Source organism: Erythrolamprus reginae, chromosome 3, assembly GCF_031021105.1.
Source record: "Erythrolamprus reginae isolate rEryReg1 chromosome 3, rEryReg1.hap1, whole genome shotgun sequence".
NCBI classification, from domain to species: Eukaryota; Metazoa; Chordata; class Lepidosauria; order Squamata; family Dipsadidae; genus Erythrolamprus; species Erythrolamprus reginae.
Genome location: NC_091952.1, coordinates 208,548,855 through 208,567,794, shown reverse-complemented (window position 1 = coordinate 208,567,794; position 18,940 = coordinate 208,548,855). Strand labels below are relative to the sequence as shown.

At 40.2% G+C, this 18,940-nt stretch overlaps 1 protein-coding gene across 1 annotated transcript; it reads left to right on the top strand.

Moving 5' to 3' along the window:
* The first annotated feature begins 650 nt into the window (after nt 1-650).
* SNAI2 (snail family transcriptional repressor 2) lies at nt 651-4,558 on the top strand. The gene is made up of 3 exons (XM_070749154.1): nt 651-1,123; nt 1,663-2,208; nt 3,540-4,558. The coding sequence occupies exons 1-3, from the start codon at nt 1,045-1,047 to the stop codon at nt 3,719-3,721; spliced, it is 807 nt and encodes a 268-aa protein (XP_070605255.1). The 5' UTR covers nt 651-1,044; the 3' UTR covers nt 3,722-4,558.
* The last annotated feature ends 14,382 nt before the right edge of the window (nt 4,559-18,940 follow it).

The following is an 18,940-nucleotide window of genomic DNA, read 5'->3' as shown; positions in this document are numbered from 1 at the left end:
CTTTTGCTCAGAATCAAAATCCAACTCTTTTCCGAGGAGATTTTTCTCTCAAGTAATCAATGCTTGGCATTTGGGAGTGTTTTGTTCCAAGCACAAAGCTTATGCAGAACCAAGTCTTGTAGGTTTTATCTTGGCTTTTAAGGGAATACCCCACACACCCAAAGACATCCAAGACAACCCGGATCCAACTTAAGCATTTAAGTTATCTTCAGGTTCATATGCCTGGCTACCTTTAGGGTGACACCGGGGCTATTCTTGTGATTCAAAAGGGAAGTGTGGAGCATGCCCTTAAAAGCCATGCAACGTTTTTCAGCGATTCCCCAAATAGGTTTGAAGCGCCCTCACAAAGCTCGTTAACGTCTTCAACTGGATCGCTACTAGAAGTCTCCTCTCTGCCTTCTTTGCTCAGCCGAGGAAAGCGTTTCTCCTGCGCCTTGCCTCGCGCACATCTGGGAGGCAGGCGCGCCGCTGGAAGAAACTTCGCAGAACTCCGCAGCTCCGGGAGTGCGGACAAAAAGACCCTTTTCTTCAGCGCCGCTACACACGCAACACACACACAAATCCTCAAGGGGAATTCGCCTGGGAGGAGCAGGGCAGAGAGACTCCGCTGGAGAGGAGCGTCTTCCTCTCTCCTTTGCAGCCATCGCGCAGGGGAGGAGCTGAAACTTGATCCAAGTCCCGAGCAGCTCCAAGGGATTGGATCTTCCCTCCTAAGAGCCGGGAGAAATCCCCGACCCGAAGAAGCTGGAGTTTGTCAAAGAGAGAGAGAGAGAGAGAGAACGAGCGAATTCCGGATTGGCTGAAACGGCGTTCCCGGACCCTCCCCTCTTGCACCTGATGAGTGGGGTATTTACTGCACTTTTCAAGGACTTCTTTGCACTACGTAATTTTTGCTGCATGGGGCAAAGAGAGGAGGAGATGTTCTAGGACCAATGTCCCTGCAGTGATTCTTCTCCGTCCTCGCTGCTCAAAAAGCCTTTGGAACCGTTATTCCGCAGCGAGAGGAAAATCCGGGAAAGGGGGAAGCAATCCTTGGGTTTCAAAATGCCCCGGTCCTTCTTGGTGAAGAAACATTTCAACGCGTCCAAAAAGCCCAACTATAGTGAACTGGATACACATACAGGTAACGCCAGAGGGGAAATCTTTGAATGGAAGCTGGAAGTCGGTCTCCGTTTGGGGTAACGGGCGTTAAACCTCCCAATCTGTTTGCACCAAACTGCCCATGTGCACTTTAGCATACTTTTTCGTCCCCTTGGGCAGTGCTTTCTTTTCGTCCTATTTACAAACGTGTCGGCGCCAACTTTTGTAGCGTCTACTTTTTTTTTTTTTGGCGTAACTGCTAAAATTGCGTTTTGATCTTTGCTGCACAAGAGAAGTTTGGAAACCTAGAAGGATAAACTCGGATATTACTGCTGGGTTTCTTGACCAAACTGGGAGACAACTATTGCTTGGACCAAATCGGACCTACTCAGTTTATGGTGCACCCTGTAAACTTACATATGTGAAGGAATGCTTTCCTTGAACTCCCTACATTTTTAAAAACGTATGTTTGTCAGTGTTGTGGCAATGTCATCATTTCCCATCTGGGTAAGTCTGGGTGGTATAGCTGTTATCTATCGCCTTCATTTTCTAATGGTTTTCCTCTCTTTGTCTTCTTTCCAGTGATAATTTCTCCATACCTTTATGAGAGCTACCCAATGCCGATAATTCCACAACCAGAAATCCTGAGTTCGGTTGCATACAACCCAATCACAGTCTGGACTACAAGTGGGCTGCTGCCTTCCCCCTTACCCAGTGATCTTTCTCCTCTTTCTGGATATCCTTCATCTTTGGGAAGAGTCAGCCCACACCCCCATTCTGACACTTCGTCCAAAGATCACAGTGGCTCAGAAAGCCCCATTAGTGATGAAGAGGAGAGAATCCAGTCCAAGCTTTCCCACCCACATGCAATTGAAGCTGAAAAATTTCAGTGTAGTTTATGCAATAAGACCTATTCAACTTTCTCGGGACTTGCGAAACACAAGCAGTTGCACTGTGATGCCCAGTCTAGGAAATCCTTCAGCTGTAAATACTGTGATAAGGAATACGTGAGCCTGGGGGCTCTAAAGATGCACATCAGGACCCACACGCTACCTTGTGTTTGCAAGATTTGTGGCAAGGCTTTCTCTCGACCCTGGCTACTACAAGGACATATCCGGACCCACACTGGTAAGAGGGAAATACGATTTTGCACATACGTGGGATATAGAGCTGTATAACCGTTCTCTGTATTGACCATATTGACACATTGACTACTTTTTTTATCTTCTTCAGTTATTGTAGTTACATAGGCATTAATTCCATGTTGGTCTTTTAGATGTTTTGTGGGCATTTTCTATTGCACTCCTCCTTTAAAAAAAAACTTATGTGAGTGAGTCAAATTTTGACCACTTCTAGCTTCTCTGAAATTTTCAGCAAGATGTCAAAAGGCAGCGATCCAGCTGGCCATAAAAATGCCTTGCAACATGATCCACGTAGGAATAAGGGAAAAGAAGCAGACACAGAGGGAATAGGAGGCAAAGAGATCAAGTTTCCAACAAGAATCTGCACAGTCAAGAGTTGTGCATATAGCAAAGCCCATTAGTCAGCATATGGACATAGAAGGTTGTTTTTCCCCCCCTTGAACTTTCTTTAGAAATGAGTTTTTGCTTGACATTAAATATTTGGTCAGATAAATGAGATGAAGACTGCAATTGTTTCTGATTTAGGATTGCAGCCTAAAAAAGGATCTTAAGTGCAGTTAGCTGGGATTAAGTCTCTGACTTTAGGTTTTATACAACTTTGGACATACGGACAGCACAATTAATCCTAAAGCAGAATAAATACTGGTTTATGTAGAAATAACTAATCTCAGATTGCCTTTAACAATTCTAATTAAACTCCCCAAGTTTATAATGCAAGGCTCACATGGCAGCAAACTCCATCAAACACAGTCTGAGGGAATTTCCAAAGGGGATTGGCTGAATCCAACCGAATTCTGCATTAAATTATATCAATTCAAGCTAGGGGACAGAAGTGAACTGTTCAATTAGGTGCAAACTTTTATTCGTCGTGGTTTTTTTCACAAGACACACTGCAAGTCGCATCCTATGTGAATCTATAAGTTGGGTTTCACAAAAGCAGAATACTAAAGCATTAAATCTGATGGGACCTCTGCCATCCACATCAACAGCATACAAATCACAGCCTTGGGCAGCAAAAGGCGTTGCACAGGATACAGTAAATGAATGGAGGAAACACATGGAAATGTTGGGTGGAGCCCAACCTTCAGGGTGCTGGCTGCACCTGCTGAAATAGAATAGGTTAGTGACTTGTCATTCAATGCATCATGATTTTCTGCAAGCTCTGAGTTGCCCACAATGTAAAGAAGAAAACCTCTGGTGGCATTTAGAATCAACCCATCTCCTCCTGCTGCTATGCTAATAGTTTGCCCACTTAATATACACGTTTTAATTATTGTAGCATTCAAGTGACTAAATTCCTTCTTCCCTTCCTTTCAGGAGAGAAGCCTTTTTCGTGCCCTCATTGCAACCGAGCATTTGCAGACAGGTCCAATTTGAGGGCCCATCTGCAGACCCATTCGGATGTGAAGAAATACCAGTGCAAAAATTGTTCCAAAACTTTCTCTCGAATGTCTCTTCTGCACAAACATGAGGAATCTGGCTGCTGTGTAGCTCACTGAATTTACCTGTTTTCATGCCTTTGCCACAAATGAAAGAGACATCCACACCTTTCCATGTATTTGTTCATCTGTTTCCCAAGAGGTGCAAAAAAAAAAAAAGTTCACTTGTTTAAGCGTGACTTTTCTGTTACACAAAAGTAACAAGACATATAGCAGAAGATGCAAACGCCAAATTTATTTTTTATAAGAATGTATCACAGTTAAAATGACCATTCCAGCCAAATGACCCAAATCACCAAAAATTGCTACATACCAAGTATCACAAGTTCTTGTCGGTGTCTTCTACATGAAGTCAATCAATGTCAAATATTTTTAGCATAGCGTGCTTCTTGATGAGTGATCTGAAATGTCTGACAATTGCATCATTTCAAAGGAGCAGAAGAATGTATGCCCAGCTGTTTGTCATGTTTTAACAGAATGTGCCTTTGTAAAACTGCCGTGACAAACTTTTCTGATGATATTTCCTTTCTTTGCAACAAAAACTTGGGCTTGTGAACTTAAAATGGGAATAAGTGCAAGAGTGAGGGATGGGGGGGGATAACAATGGATATCTATAAAGCTTTATTTTCCTAATTGCACAAAGGAAATGCAATACCATGAGCAACTCTCCTCAAATGAGCAATACCATTCAAGTGCCTTTTGATGAAAAACAAATTGATAGCCTTGTTTAAGGATGTAGATGTGATGTAAATAATTATATTTTTATATGACTGAATGTGTTCTGAAACAAAATGAAATGTTATCTATTGCAATGTCTGTAGGAATCTTGAAAAAGTGAAGCTGTCTTATATTATTTTCTAGAATTAATTTTTGTACAATAAACATTTTGGAGTAATATTTATGTAGTCTCTCACATTAATTCCAAGTTAAGACTCTTGAACAAACTACATCATTCATAGATGATAGATAGACAGACAGACAGACAGACAGACAGACAGACAGACAGACAGACAGACAGACATCTGCGTCTCCTGTGAATAAAAAATCCTAAGTAGCTTGTTGGAGGACTGGTGAGAATATAGATTTAGTCTGGCCAAAAAATAATTAGTAAGGGGCTGAAGTTAAAGAAATCTGGTTAATTTACTCATTAGCTAGAAAACTGCTTTGAACAGTAAGCTTTGGTTTTTCTCTGTTCTTTGAAGGAAAGATGGTAGAATATAAGTCACCAAATCTTCCCTTCCTCAATATCACTGAATTAATCAGAAATATGGTATAGAAAGCAATGTACATCTCTGGTCTTCAAGAACAAGTATAGACCTAGCTCTACATTGGTCAATCAATGAAGAGAAAACTTGGCTTCCTTCCAGCCATGGAAAATATTGGTATCTAGAAAAATCTCCTTACCACAGGGAGGCAATCTTCAATTATTTCAGCCACCACCTCCCAAATTATACAGTTCAACAAAAGTGCCATTCCATCCAAACAGGTGTTCTTTAAAAAACAGGGAGTTGCAGAGGAAAAGGAGGAACTTTTAAGTATTGTGGGCCTGCTTTTCCCCCCTGGATTTGGCTCTGTTACTAGACTGAAGCACTGACTATTTGATATGGAAAAGGCCAACTATTCATTTCCCTATTTTAAAATTCTATAATTTCTTTTAAAAACATAACTTTTACATACCACATTAAAACATGTTTGTTTCTAGTTGAGATAATTTATTTTTAGCAATTCTGATTAGCGAACTTATTAAAAGGGCAATCTTTGTGCAGTCCAGGGTATCTGAGAAATAGTGAATATGATTTCCATGGTCTTGCAGTAGAGCAACGTTTTTTAACCCTGACCACTTTAAGATGGAAAGACACCAATTTCCAGAATTCTCTAGCTAGGATTCAGTAGATGGTTAGAAAGATGCTCCAATTTTCAAAGTGAATGAAATGGTAACCGTGCTGTTATCTGACCAGGAAATGAGACTGAATTGCCTCTTATCTATGGTATGCATATTTTTAGGACCGAGGATGAAGCATTACTGTACTGTAACATCAGCCTTTCCCAATTAGGTATCTTCCAGATGTGTTGGATTACAATGTCCAGCCATCTGCTAAGTGGAATTATGGGAACCAGTACCCAATACCAGATTGGGAAAAGCTGATACGATTTGTACTTTTTGTGCCTGCTATGTGAAATCCCATGGATAAGCACTCTATAAATCACTATAGTAGTATTCCTGATTAAATCACTGGAATGATCTGTGCTGTATGATGTAACCAACACCAAGTTATTTTTAATTGCCTGATTTCAGAGGAAGTGGTTTAAAGCAGTAAGCATAAGCATAAGCAAACTTTTTAAAACTTTTTGTTTAGTTGTGTCTTTTGTGTTGTGCACATTTACATAAAAGGGTGAGGTTTGTGCATACTCTGAGTCTACGGAGAGGGGCAGCATACAAATCCAATAAATTATTATTATTATTATTATTATTATAAATTATTAGGGTAGGAATGAATTAGTCCTAAAGTAGCATGTCGGAAATTGCATTTAAAATTATTGGCAGGGAAGGGGAGGGATGGAATGGAATGGAATGAATTAGAATAGAATAGAATTAGAATAGAATAGAATAGAATTTTTTATTGGCCAAGTATGATTGGACATACAAGGAATTTGTATTTGGTGCATATGAATAAAACAATATGCCCAGGAGAAAAAAATATTTTTTTTGTAAATTATATTAGGTTTATGAAACACCTGTTATATAATTACTACAGTATTTTAAGTATATTTTCCTCTTCTGACCCAGTAAAACTTACAATTTAAACATTTTGGACACATGAGGCACAGCAAAAAAATTGGGGAGTCTGAAGGAGAACACAAATTGCTCTATTCCAGAAAGTTTAGAGTTCAATCCCAAGCAGGCCCAAGCAGCAGCGCAGGGGGCAATGGATTACATGAATTGTAACTCAAATTTTTGGGGAGATATCACATTGTCTTCCTCTGGGCCAGTGATGATGAACCTATGGTGTGGGTGCCACAGGTGGCACACAGAGCTATATCTGCTGGCACGTGAACCGTTGCCCTAGCTCAGCAGTTTTGGCTTCCAGTGACCCTCCAGGGGGATGGGGGAGGGCAATTTTAGTCTCCACTAGCTCCAGTGAAGCCTTTGGAACCTGGGGAGGGTGAAACACAAATCTAATAGCCCCACAAGAAGTTGGGAAACACGCTGTTTCCAGCCTTCAGAGGGCCTCAGGAGGGGAAAGCTGTTTTCGCCCTCCTCAGGCATTGAATTATGGGTGTGGGCACTCACACATGTGCAATAGCGCACATGCATTCTTTCGACACCCGAGGGAAAAGAGGTTCGCCATCACTGCTCTGGGCCATAGGCTTTACCTTTGATTTAAGTGATTTTTACAAAAACATTACAATGAAGACCATCATTATGGGGTTTAAGAGAATAGAGTTGTATTGGAGCTGAACATCAGTTGTAGTAATGGATATGCTTAACTGATACGATGCACAATTGGGAAAATCAGTGGAACTACCAATAATCTAATATTTCCAGGTGTATTTTCCAATAGAATGTATCCTAGATATGTTGCTGTCATCACAGAGGGAGAGAGAGGTGGGGGAGGGAGAGAGATGTTTTGGCTGCTATTATAGTGAGTCTGACACAAGGGCTAATCACAAGATACGTCAACTGCTAGTGGAAGTAGTGGCTGCAAAACCTGAGAAGAGCCAAGGGATTACCAAGCTCTGGGTTCCCCTAGCAAAATCTCATGAGTTGTTGGGTGTGTTGGATATATCCTAAGCAGTTACAAACAAATGAATCCCCCCCCCCCCTCAATATAGCAATTAGATGACTAGGATTTCCAGGATCTGATATTGTCACTGTGATACAACAAGTGCCATTAGCAAATCCTGTATCGGAAGTATAAAATAACATTTTGACTATACCCTTGATCAAATTACACAGCATGAATGAGTCAGGACCATGGCATCTGCTCTCCGGGACTTAAAATGAGAGGGGGAAATGTAGGTCAGTAAGTAAAGCTGGTGAGACGGAAAGCAAGCATCTGGTTTAATAGGATGGCATTTCATTACAATCATTTTTCTGTTCTTATGGTGGGGGGTGCAAAATTTATTTTTGCTCCTCTACAACAACCAATCTGCAATCAACTCATTCAACCTGTTGCAGTTCTTCTGGTCCTCTCCCATGAAAGCTAACTGAACCTGAAACTGTACTTCAAAATGAAAATAATAACCTGCTCTTTCCTATAATATCAAAATCTTGTCCCTTTTAAAGGAGTTTTAGTTGGATGAAAGTGCATCTTTTGGTGAGTTAAGCCAGTGCTTGGGTGTAAAATCGCAAATGCCTGCAAACGAAGCCTCTGTTTGTTCTACCAAATCCCAGGTCTCTGTGAACTGAACCAGTCTTTGCAATATCAGGCCACATGTTTCTGGCATTAAACTAATGTTTGCTGTACGGAATCATAAACCTTTGCCACTAAATATCCTGTTTTTTTTCTGAGAGCTGAAAATCGCTTCTATGGGACTCCTAACTTCAAAGCAAAAAAGAAAGCTGTCCCAAGTCCACAAGGAGAAGGGCAGCATATAAATCAATCAATCAAACAAACAAACAAACAAACAAATAAACAAACACCACGAAGTGTGTGGCTCATAATCTCCCCAGGACCCTCCATCACCAAGTGAGAACTTGAATCTGATCTTACTGGTACATATGCAATACCCTAAGCAGTCTAGGTACTGAGATAATATAAAATACTGTACGTATACCATAAAATGAAGAAATGACAACGTAATAACATACCAGGATTGAATGGTTTGGTTTGGTTTGGTTTGGTGTGCTTTGCTTTGCTTTGCTTTCTAAGGTTTGTCGGTTGTGATCTGTGTTTCCTGGAGTGCAAGCGAAAAAACGAACTTGCCTCTTAGAAAGTAAATCCAGAACTGGGATATTTTTATTGAAAAAACTCAGTTTTCAAATACCTGCCAATTTAGTTGACAAGCAACTCAAGTTGTATAAATCAGCATTTCTCAACCTCAGCAAATTCAAAATGTGTGCACTTCGACTCCCAGAATTCCCCAGCTTGGCTGAGAAATTATGGGAATCCAAGCATCTTTTAACTTGTTGAGTTTGAGACACACTGGTCTAAAATATAAAAGGCTCTCTTTCCTCCCCCCAAAACCTTCTCGGAAATAAATTGATAGCCAATGAAATTGTTCTAAAATCATGGGAAAGTTGTCTTCAAAGTTCATTCTGAACAAAAGTCTACACTTTTCATCAGTTGTGCTTTCTGGTTTGTTTATTATGAGTATCCTGCCTTTATCGTTTTAACAAATACGGTGATACCTTGTCATACAAACTTTTCAAGATACAAACCCGGGGTTTAAGATTTTTTTGCCTCTTCTTACAAACTATTTTCACCTTACAAACCCCCCGCTGCCGCTGGGATGCCCAGCCTCCGGACTTCCATTGCCAGCAAAGCACCCGTTTTTCCCCTGAGGCTCCCCTCCATGGGAAACCCCACCTCCGGACTTCCGTGTTTTTGCAATGGTGCAGGGGAATCCCAGCAGGGGAATCCCAGCAGCACAAAAACGGGCGCTTTGCTGGCAATGGAAGTCCGGAGGTGGGGTTTCCTAGTGAGGGGAGCCTCAGCGAAATTGCAGCATCGCAAAAACACAGAAGTCCGGAGGTGGGGTTTCAAGGACTTCGGTGTTTTTGTGATGCTGCGATTTCACTGATGCTCCCTTCACTGGGAAACACCACCTCCGGACTTCCGTTGCCAGCAAAGCACTCGTTTTTGTGATGCTGGGATTCCCCTGCTGGGATTCCCCTGCAGCATCACAAAAACACGGAAGTCCGGAGGTGGGGTTTCCCATGGAGGGGAGCCTCAAGGGAATCCCAGCAGTTCAAAAATGGGCGCTTCAGCTGGCAAAAGGGGTGAATTTTGGGCTTGCATGCATTAATCAACTCCCCCCCGGATATCAGAGTTGCCCCCACCCTCCTAGCCTTTCGTAAGCTCCTTAAAACCCACCTCTGTCATCAGGCATGGGGGAATTGACATGTTCCCTCCTCCTAGGCTTATAAAATTTATGCATGGTACGCTAGTATGTATGATTGGTTTTAATTTGTGGTGTTTTTTAAATTAACTTAAATATTAGATTTGTTTTACATTGTATTGTTATTGCTGTGAGCCACCCCGAGTCTGCGGAGAGGGGCGGCATACAAATCTGATTAAACTAAACTAAACTAAACTAATCGCTTTTCCATTGATTCCTATGGGAAACATTGTTTTGTCTTACAAACTTTTCACCTTAAGAACCTTGTCCCGGAACCAATTAAGTTTGTAAGACAAGGTATCACTGTACAGTATCTCAAAGCAGCAAACATATCCAATGCACCTTCCTTCTCCTATTTTTCCCATAGCAGCAAACCCGTGAGATAGTTTGGGCTGAGAGAGAAAGTGACTTGCCCAAAGTCACCCAGCTGGCTTTCTAACACAGCCTCACTCATACTATTCTAAGTAAGCAGTGATTAAAAGATGAATCCTACCTGTTAGATCTTCCTTCACTGAGAAAAAATACAATTGGCATTCTAGATGAAGCCCTCTTGCCTACATCACCACATGACTTCTTCTGGATTTAAGATGACCTACAGTACAGGTAAAACTGATATTTCAGAACGTAGGTAATCCTATTGCAGAGAGGTTATATCTCAAAGGCCAGGGTTACATTATCTATTCAGCAGCGAGACTCATGTTTTTTTACAGGCACCCATATCCTGCTCAGGGTTTAGGGGAAATTGAAGGATCGTTTTAGCTGAACATTTAATCTGTTGATGCTGAATGTGTCTCAGTAACTTTGCCTTGGGGTTTCTATTTCACTCCCTCTTTTAGAGTTTGTAGTTAAGCTGCAACCCCCCCCCCCAAACTGAGACCAAAGAGGTTGTTTCCATGCTGTTCTGTGCCTCAACTGCATATGAATATTCTACAGTAACAGAGAGCACAGTGAGTCTTAAAGACAATATAGGAAATAAAAAATAACTTCCGGTGGGAGTCCTACTGGATTTAAAGGATACAATTACAGAGCATTTTATAGAAAAGCTCTTCAAATACTACATTCATTTAGAAATGTTGAGTATGAGAAGAGTGTGACTACACCGTCTCCTGATCCTAAGAAGGGTCAAATAAGAGAAGTTATTGTGAATAATTGTCATTAAATATATACAGAAAAAAGTATATGTTCAAAAGTTAAGTAGGAAAGCAAGAATTTCCTTAGTCCATGAATAACAATTTTCCCTTAATGTAAATAAATGGCTTTGGAAGACCCAATCTGAGTTGGTCACCAGGACTAGAGGTTTATTTTTCCAAGCTTTCAGATTAGTGGAAGAATAAACCTCTGGTCCCAGTGATCAACTCAGACTGGATTCCTCAAACTTATCTTGGGTCACATATCCTGGGCCTCCATTTGTCATGAGTAGTCTTGCCTGTGACCAATATGTTCTCCAGTTCACACAATCCACTTTCTAGGAGTGCTTGAATAACTGGGCAAAATGATCGCTTCCTGAAGCATGAAGCTACCTTAAGTATTAGAAGCTTCATCATGGAGAAAAGCCTGATGCAGCTAAAGAACCAGTACCTGTTAAGTAGACTGAGGCATTTCCCCAAGAATACAAACTTAGAGAAACATAAAAGTTTAGCAATTGTTAATTATTATTTTTCTTACTCTGTTGCTAGGGATGGAAAATGATGTTTGGGTGAGCTGGCTCATATGAGGAAAAAAATGTCCATTGTTTCCTTGTGTGATGCTATTCACTGCTCCATCTCATTCAGAAGAAAAATCTTGGGCCAGCCTTGTCAACAGTTAGGATGCTTCCCGGAAGATAGAGAAGAACAAAGTACAGCAAGATAGATCCTGCAGGAGAGAAATATTTCCAGGTCACCAGCTTCTCTACAATCTTTAAAGCTCAACATTTTCTATCTGTAGGCTAGCTAGGGCAGCTTTAGAAAATTCCTATCAGATTATGCTGGAGACATCAACATCCAAGGCAAGGTCACAGCTTAGAATGGAGATCTTGTTTGGACACGTTGAAAGTAAGATTTGGGTGAGTCATGCAGGCAAACATATCACAGAAGCAGCTGGAAGTCTGGATGTAGGTAAAAGAGAAAGGTTGTGAGCAGAAGAGACAGCAGAAGATCATGCTGTTTCCCAATAGAAAGTGTATAGTATAGTATAGAGATTTTGTCAATCATTTTATGAGCCCATGTACCTTATCATAGACTAAGACAATGTTGGCAATTTGAAAATATATGCACTTCAATTCCTAGAAGTATGCTGGCTAAACAATGCCAGGGATTTCTGGGAGTTAAAATCCACACAACAAGTTGAAAAATATTGGGACCAGTGGAAATTTGGAATTATGAGTGCAGGTGATGAATGCATCCATGAAACAGTTATCACAAGAATGATAAATCACAGAGCATCCAATTATTAGAAGGAGAACTAGAGTCTTTATCTCCCTATTAGCTCACTGAAGTAGCTCAAAGACAATCCTGTAAATCAGTGTTTCCCAACCGGTGTGCTGCGGCACACTGGTGTGCCGCGAGACATGGTCAGGTGTGCCGCGAAGAAATAAGCTCAGCTTCTGGTCTCGCAACTTTTTGCGAAGAGAAAAAAGTTGTGAGACCGGAAACTGAGCTTGCTTCTTTGCGCCTTCCAAGTTTTCCAGCAGCTGCGGCGCCCCGCCCGGCTGGAGCTTCCCTGTCAGCAGGTGAGCTTTGGGGCTTGGTGGGAGGGCAGCGGCAGTGGGAGGGCGGCGCGCAGCGGGAGGGTGATGGCGGCGGTAGCAGCAGCGGGCAGGAGCCATGCCGTGGGGCGGTGGCAGGGTGGTCCCTCTCTCTCTCCCCCTCTCTTGCTTTCTCTTTCTCTACCCCCCTCTCCCTCTCTCTTTCTCCCAGTAGCCGTGGGGCGACGTCAGGGTGATCAGCTGTGAGGCGGAGCTACGGAACAGAGGAACAGAGGCACCGACGGCGGCGGCTGGAAATGCTGGAATTGCGTGACTGGCACTTGCCTGCTGGCTGGACCAGGATGGAGGCTCAAGCCCCACGTCCATGCCCAGCGCAACGCCAGAAATGTACGGCGTCTAGCCACCGCCGTCTGTGCCTCCGTTCTGGAGCTCCGCTTCACAGCTGATCACCCTGCTGTCACCCCACGGCTACTGGGAGAAAGAGAGAGGGAGAGAGGGGGGAGAGAAAGAGATAGCAAGAGAGGGAGAGAGAGGGGGGGAGAGAGGGGGGGGAGAGAGAAAGAGATAGCAAGAGAGGGAGAGAGAGAAAGAGAGAGGGAGAGAGGGGGGAGAGAAAGAAGGAGAGAGAGGGGGTAGAGAAAGAGAGAAAACAAAAGAGAGAGAGAGAAAGAGAGATAGCAAGAGAGAGGGAGAGAGAGGGGGGAGAGAAAGAGAGAAAGCAAAAGAGAGAGAGAGAGAAAGAGAGATAGCAAGAGAGAGAAAGAGAGAGGGAGAGAGAGGGGGAAGAGAGAAAGAGAGAAAGACAGCAAGAGAGAGAAAGCAAGAGAGAGAGAGAAAGAGGGGGGAAGGAGGGTGAGGGAAAGACAGAGAGAGGGAAGGAGGGCAAAAAAGAGAGGAAGGAAGGGAGAAACAAAAAGAGATGGAGAGAGAGGGGAAAGAAAGAGGAGGGAAGGGAGAGAGAGAGAAAGAGGGAGAGAGAAAAATAGAGCGAAAGGGAGGAAGAGAGATATTTTTTGTCCAAACTTTTTTTACACACACACACCCGCCACCCGCCCCCGCTCAATGTTCCCCAGGATTTAGTAAATGTTAATAATGTGCCGCGGCTCAAAAAAGGTTGGGAAACACTGCTGTAAATTACTATTAGGACAATTTTAAAACTGTTTTTTTTTTAAACAAAAGAAGCCACAGAGGAGTTTGGGGTATATTGATGGCTGAAGATAGCACATCTCCTTCCTCACCATAGTTAGTTATCAATAACAGGACAGATTGAATCAATAAGAACCTATGACTTAAAATAAATGATTTGTGTTGCAGTCCAGAAGAAAATGTCAAAGGATGCCAAAGATTCAAACTATGGGGCTACCACTATTCAAAACCAACATGCACATCTATCCAAAACTATTTTGATCACATACACTCTGTTTAGTGAATTCTCTCTCTCGCTCAGTATAGCACACGCATGGCAGTACACAAACATCAGAGTAGTTTCCAGTACGTCTTTTTTCCCAACCATATAAGAGAAACTGAATATTGGGAAACATCACAAGGCAGTAAATTTCTTTTTCCACTTCATCCTCATGCAAAATCTGGGAAATATTCAAAATGATGCATTCATCTTACTCCAGGAACGAAGTGAAGCACTTACCATTGGCAAAGCCACACTTTAAAGTACAAATCAGATCCTTATTTATTTTCATGTTTAACACTGCAACAAGAACTAATAAATAGGAATCTGAAATGACGTAGGAGAGCATAGAAATAAGGCTTTGTGGTTAAAGACCAACTCATGAGATGACGAAAGCAGAAAAAGATGAATTTTATCTGTCTGCCACTTTATTTTCCTCATGAGTGAGGAGATCAGCCATATGTTGTAACACCTTTGCAATAACTCTTATTGACTGCTATGACCTTTGCTGCTTAGCTGGGCTGATTAACGGCAGATTTCTTAGTCCTAATCTCAGCTGACAGGCCAGCTCAAATGATTCTGCTTTGTTATTTCTTTCAGACTAAAAATTGCACAAGGATTGTTTATATTTCCTTTTTCATGGAGCAAAAAAAGAGAGAGAGAGAATGTAAATAATATTTTAAAACCAACTTTTCCTTTAAAAATAAAAAGGATAAAAGTCAGTAACAGGAGCCATAACGATGTTTTGATTTCTCAGCACGTTTACAATTCTAAAATCTTATAAATATTGTACCTATTTAATACATTATCACATTCAAACCTGTGCTCATCTACATAGTATAGATTTATTCCAGTGACTTTTTACACAATTGGGTCCAGATTAACTCTTTTGTGAATGGAAGAGATATTTCATTGAGTGTAAAAGTGATATTTCCACTGGGCTAGGGGAATTAAGAAATAAGTGATCTTCTTCAATTAATTATAACTGATGTCCAAACAACGTATCTCCATACTGTACTCCGAATAAGATTTTCAAGGCATAGAAGTTATAGGAGGAATGAGGAACTGTAAATACAAATTCTTTTTAAAAGAATTTTTTCCTACTATTAGCAATAGATATATAACTTGGTTCTTGGGATCTAACTCAATGAACTGTATATGGTCCAAAGTAAGTGTTTGTTTGTTTGTTTGTTTGTTTGTTTGTTTGTTTGTTTTGTGTCTTTGAGTCAATTTTGGCTTCTGATAATAGTCAAGTCCATGCAGTTTTCTCAGCAACATTTTCTGAAGTACTTTGCTATTGTCTCATTGCAAATGAAATTTGAATATGAAAAAGTAATATTTTAGACTATCAATTTTCAATCTGATTCTCATCCTTTATAAAATTGCTTGCTAATTCTTGATGGCTCTGGAAGCTCTCAGACTATGTTCAATTTCCAGGAATGCATTTACCAGAGGAATATAATGGAAGAACTATTTTCACGAAGCACAGGTTGTTATAACTATTTCTTTAGATGTACCATTAAGGTCAATTCACTGAAAGTTTCAGTGTCGTGTACTTTCAAACAATGCTCAAGTTAGAACTCATGATTTCTTTTCAATATAAAAGCACCTTAAAGAAAGAGCTGAGTTTCCAAAGGAAAGAAGACAAGAGTTATTGCTGTGATGCTGAACAATTTCCTTTCTACAGCCAAAGCTACTTTAATTTTTTAAAAAGATTAATTTAAGGCTGACAATTAATTTTCACATCTGTGTTCGAAGGGCCATCAAATTCTTCCTTTGCACACAGTACACCAAGATCTCCTCTCTAAAATCCATTGAATGGAATTCAAGTCAGGCTAGAAAAAATATCTGGCTATTTTTGTAAATCTCATTGGATTTATCAGTGGGATTTCCCCACCCACTCCCATCCCTTCTCTTTGCAGCATGCTCATATTCTTCATCTCAGATTATCTTGCAATAGACTAATACAACTGCTATTCTAAAATTAATCCTGATGTAAACATTTTGACTAGTTGACAAATTTGACCTGCATTTGAAAAAGTTCCACCTTTTAAGATCACAGAAACTTATCAGTTCTGTGTTCCCAATATTTGGTCTGGATTTAAAGGCAGAGCTATTCATCTCGATAATCTATGTGTATCCTTTGCTTAAAACTCTGTGAACATCATCCAGGAACCACAAACAGCCATAACATTGGTTAGAAATGTTGCAAGCCAGATCTTTCCTCTCCTTTGCATAGTTACAGTTAATGAAATGTTCTCTTATTGTAGCTTTTGACAGGAAGTATATGCTAGACATGTATTAGGGATGGAATGTCACATGCACAATAAATTTCAAGATAGGCTGAGAACAACTTCCTGTGTTCCCAAATTTATAGCAGCAAATAATGAAAACATCTCCCTTGTTTTTCCTTCCAGCACAATTTCCTGGCAAAATTTAAGTTCTACATTCAAATCCCACAAATGGTGGAAAGGGGCAGGATAATTTAATAATTTTATCTGTCTCTACCCCTCTCCAGTCTTTCTTCCAGGCTTTATAACATTCCTTTTAATCAACTACATCACAGAGAACATTATTCTCAATGTAGTATATAATTTATTTGCCATTGAAAAGCCCAAGATTAATGTAGTAGTTACAGAATGTTTTGCCTTTGGTAAAGAGATCAGAAACTCCCTTTTTTTCTAGGCTTTAATACATGAAGAAAAAGTTGCTATTTCAATTAGATGAAAACAGAAGACTTTGCAAGACTATATAGGTTTTTAGTGATCTGATTGCCTTTTTTTAAAAAAAATTGCAACATGTAACACTCATGCTATTGTATCACATATATTTCTTATTTCCAGATAAAAGGAGATCTCCAAGGAGAAAAACAGCTGATGTTGCCAGGCTGAAAAGCATTTCAATCTGTCCTGGCTACTTTGCCTGGGGTGTTGCAATCTATGAGGAGGCCCTAACCTCTAAAACCTGCTGATTTAAGAATAATTGGTCAGCGTGATGCTGCTGTGACCAACAAATGGAACAAATAAAATTATCCACCATTTCAGTACAGTTATTGTTCTGTCCCACTGCATGACTCCATGAATCCCCTAGAGGAATGGACTGGCTTATAATAAACAATTTGTTTCCTAGGTTCCTTTTTCAGTAGCTGCAGGGTAGTTAGCAGAAGACAGTACCAGCCTCTGTTCATCCTGTTTATGCCTCTTTTTATTGGTCAATTCTAGTGGTGGGTAAAGTTTTGGTGTGAACATCATGTTTTACATTTTTCAGGATCCAAACATTCAATATGTTACAAAAGTGATAATACAATGGCATAACCAAGGTTCACTTACATAAAAAAAGGAAGAGAGCAATTTTTTTTAAACCTAAGAATATGCAAGGATGTACCCAAGCTGTGAACAGCTACGGATGTTTGCACGGAAACTTTGCTGGTCACCATTATTTACTTATTTACTATCTTCAAATCATACTTTATTAACAGATGCAATCATTATTTTTCTCACTCATTTTACAAGGTTTGGCAACTATCAAACTTCTATCTAATACTTATATCTAATACTGCACTGATTTGTCTGTTATCAGTCCTAATTCTAAAATAGGTTTTGAAATAAACAGTATTAATATAAACTGAACCAAAATTGTAGCTGCATCCTTGTATTGTCTTTTTTTAAAAAAGGAATTTGTCAGTCCAAAGAGGAACGTGTGTGTCCACTTAACATATACTGTACTGATTTATCTGGTCCAACCTTGAAAAGTACAACTCAAAGTAATTTCAATTGCAGAGCGAGAATTGAAATGCATATCCAATTGAGAGCATATGCACCAAAGACAAATTCCTTGTTTGTACAATCACACTGGGTCAATAAAGAATTCTATTCTATTCTATTCTATTCTATATTAGGATGACTCTAAGTGTAACTCGGGATCTCAATTTCTTAAGTGCAGCTTCCTCAGAAAGGAATGGAGGGCATATCTGAATACTATTTGTAATTACAGTGGTACCTCTACTTACCAACTTAATTCATTCCGTGACCAGGTTCTTAAGTAGAAAAGTTTGTAAGAAGAAGCAATTTTCCTCATAGGAATCAATGTAAAAGCAAATAATGCGTGCGATTGGGGAAACCACAGGGAGAGTGGAGGCCCTGTTTCCTCCCAGGAGATTCCTAGAGAGGCCCCATGGAGGCTTTTCCCTGCCTTTTCCTGCCCTGTTTCCTCCCAGGAGATTCCTAGAGAGGGCCCACAGAGGCTTCTCCTTGCCTTTTCCGATTACAGTTTCAGAGGCTCAGGTTTGTAAGTGGAAAATGGTTCTTGAGAAGAGGCAAAAAAAAATCTTGAATACCCGGTTCTTATCTAGAAAAGTTCGTAAGTAGATGTGTTTGTAGGTAGAAGTACTACTGTGTAACCTTGTTACAAACTGAAAGTTTTAAAAAGAAAAGCACTGCAATATAATAACGTTTAGCAACTCTCAAACATCTATTAGAATCTCAAGAAATCATTTTGTAAGTGAAAGTATTAATGAATGTGCAGTGCATAACATTCACACACATATACTGTACTTATAGGTATAGGTATACATACACACACAGATTAATGTCTTTCTTTACACATGGTTTTGTTGGTGCCTGTTCAAGTTCAAACAAGATAATCACACTGATTCTTTAAATGTCAGAAACAGGATAGTATAATTATCCTAATAGTCAAATTTTTGGTTTTAATTTGGCCTGCTGTAGTTGAGTGTGTCAAAGAAATAGCCGCATTATTTTCAGTAATTATTTTACTTAAGGCACAATCATATGACTCTCGCAAAACTTTCTTATTTCCTGATCTGTAATATTTTAAAAAGTAGGGCATGATATTCATGCAACAGAAATTACATATTCTTGATAGAGATCTATACAGCTAATGTGCGGTAGACACCATTAATTATACAATACTGTAGTGCCTATTTCCCTCCTTCAGTCCTACTAAACTGTCTCATTATGTTAAACTATTAATAGAAGAGGGATGATCAAAATACACCAGGAGTATTGATATTTCTAGCAGGTGTATTGAAGGCATAGAACTAATGCCAGACACCCAGCTAAAGTAAGCAGGGGCACATCGAAAAATACTACAGATGAGTGATTGC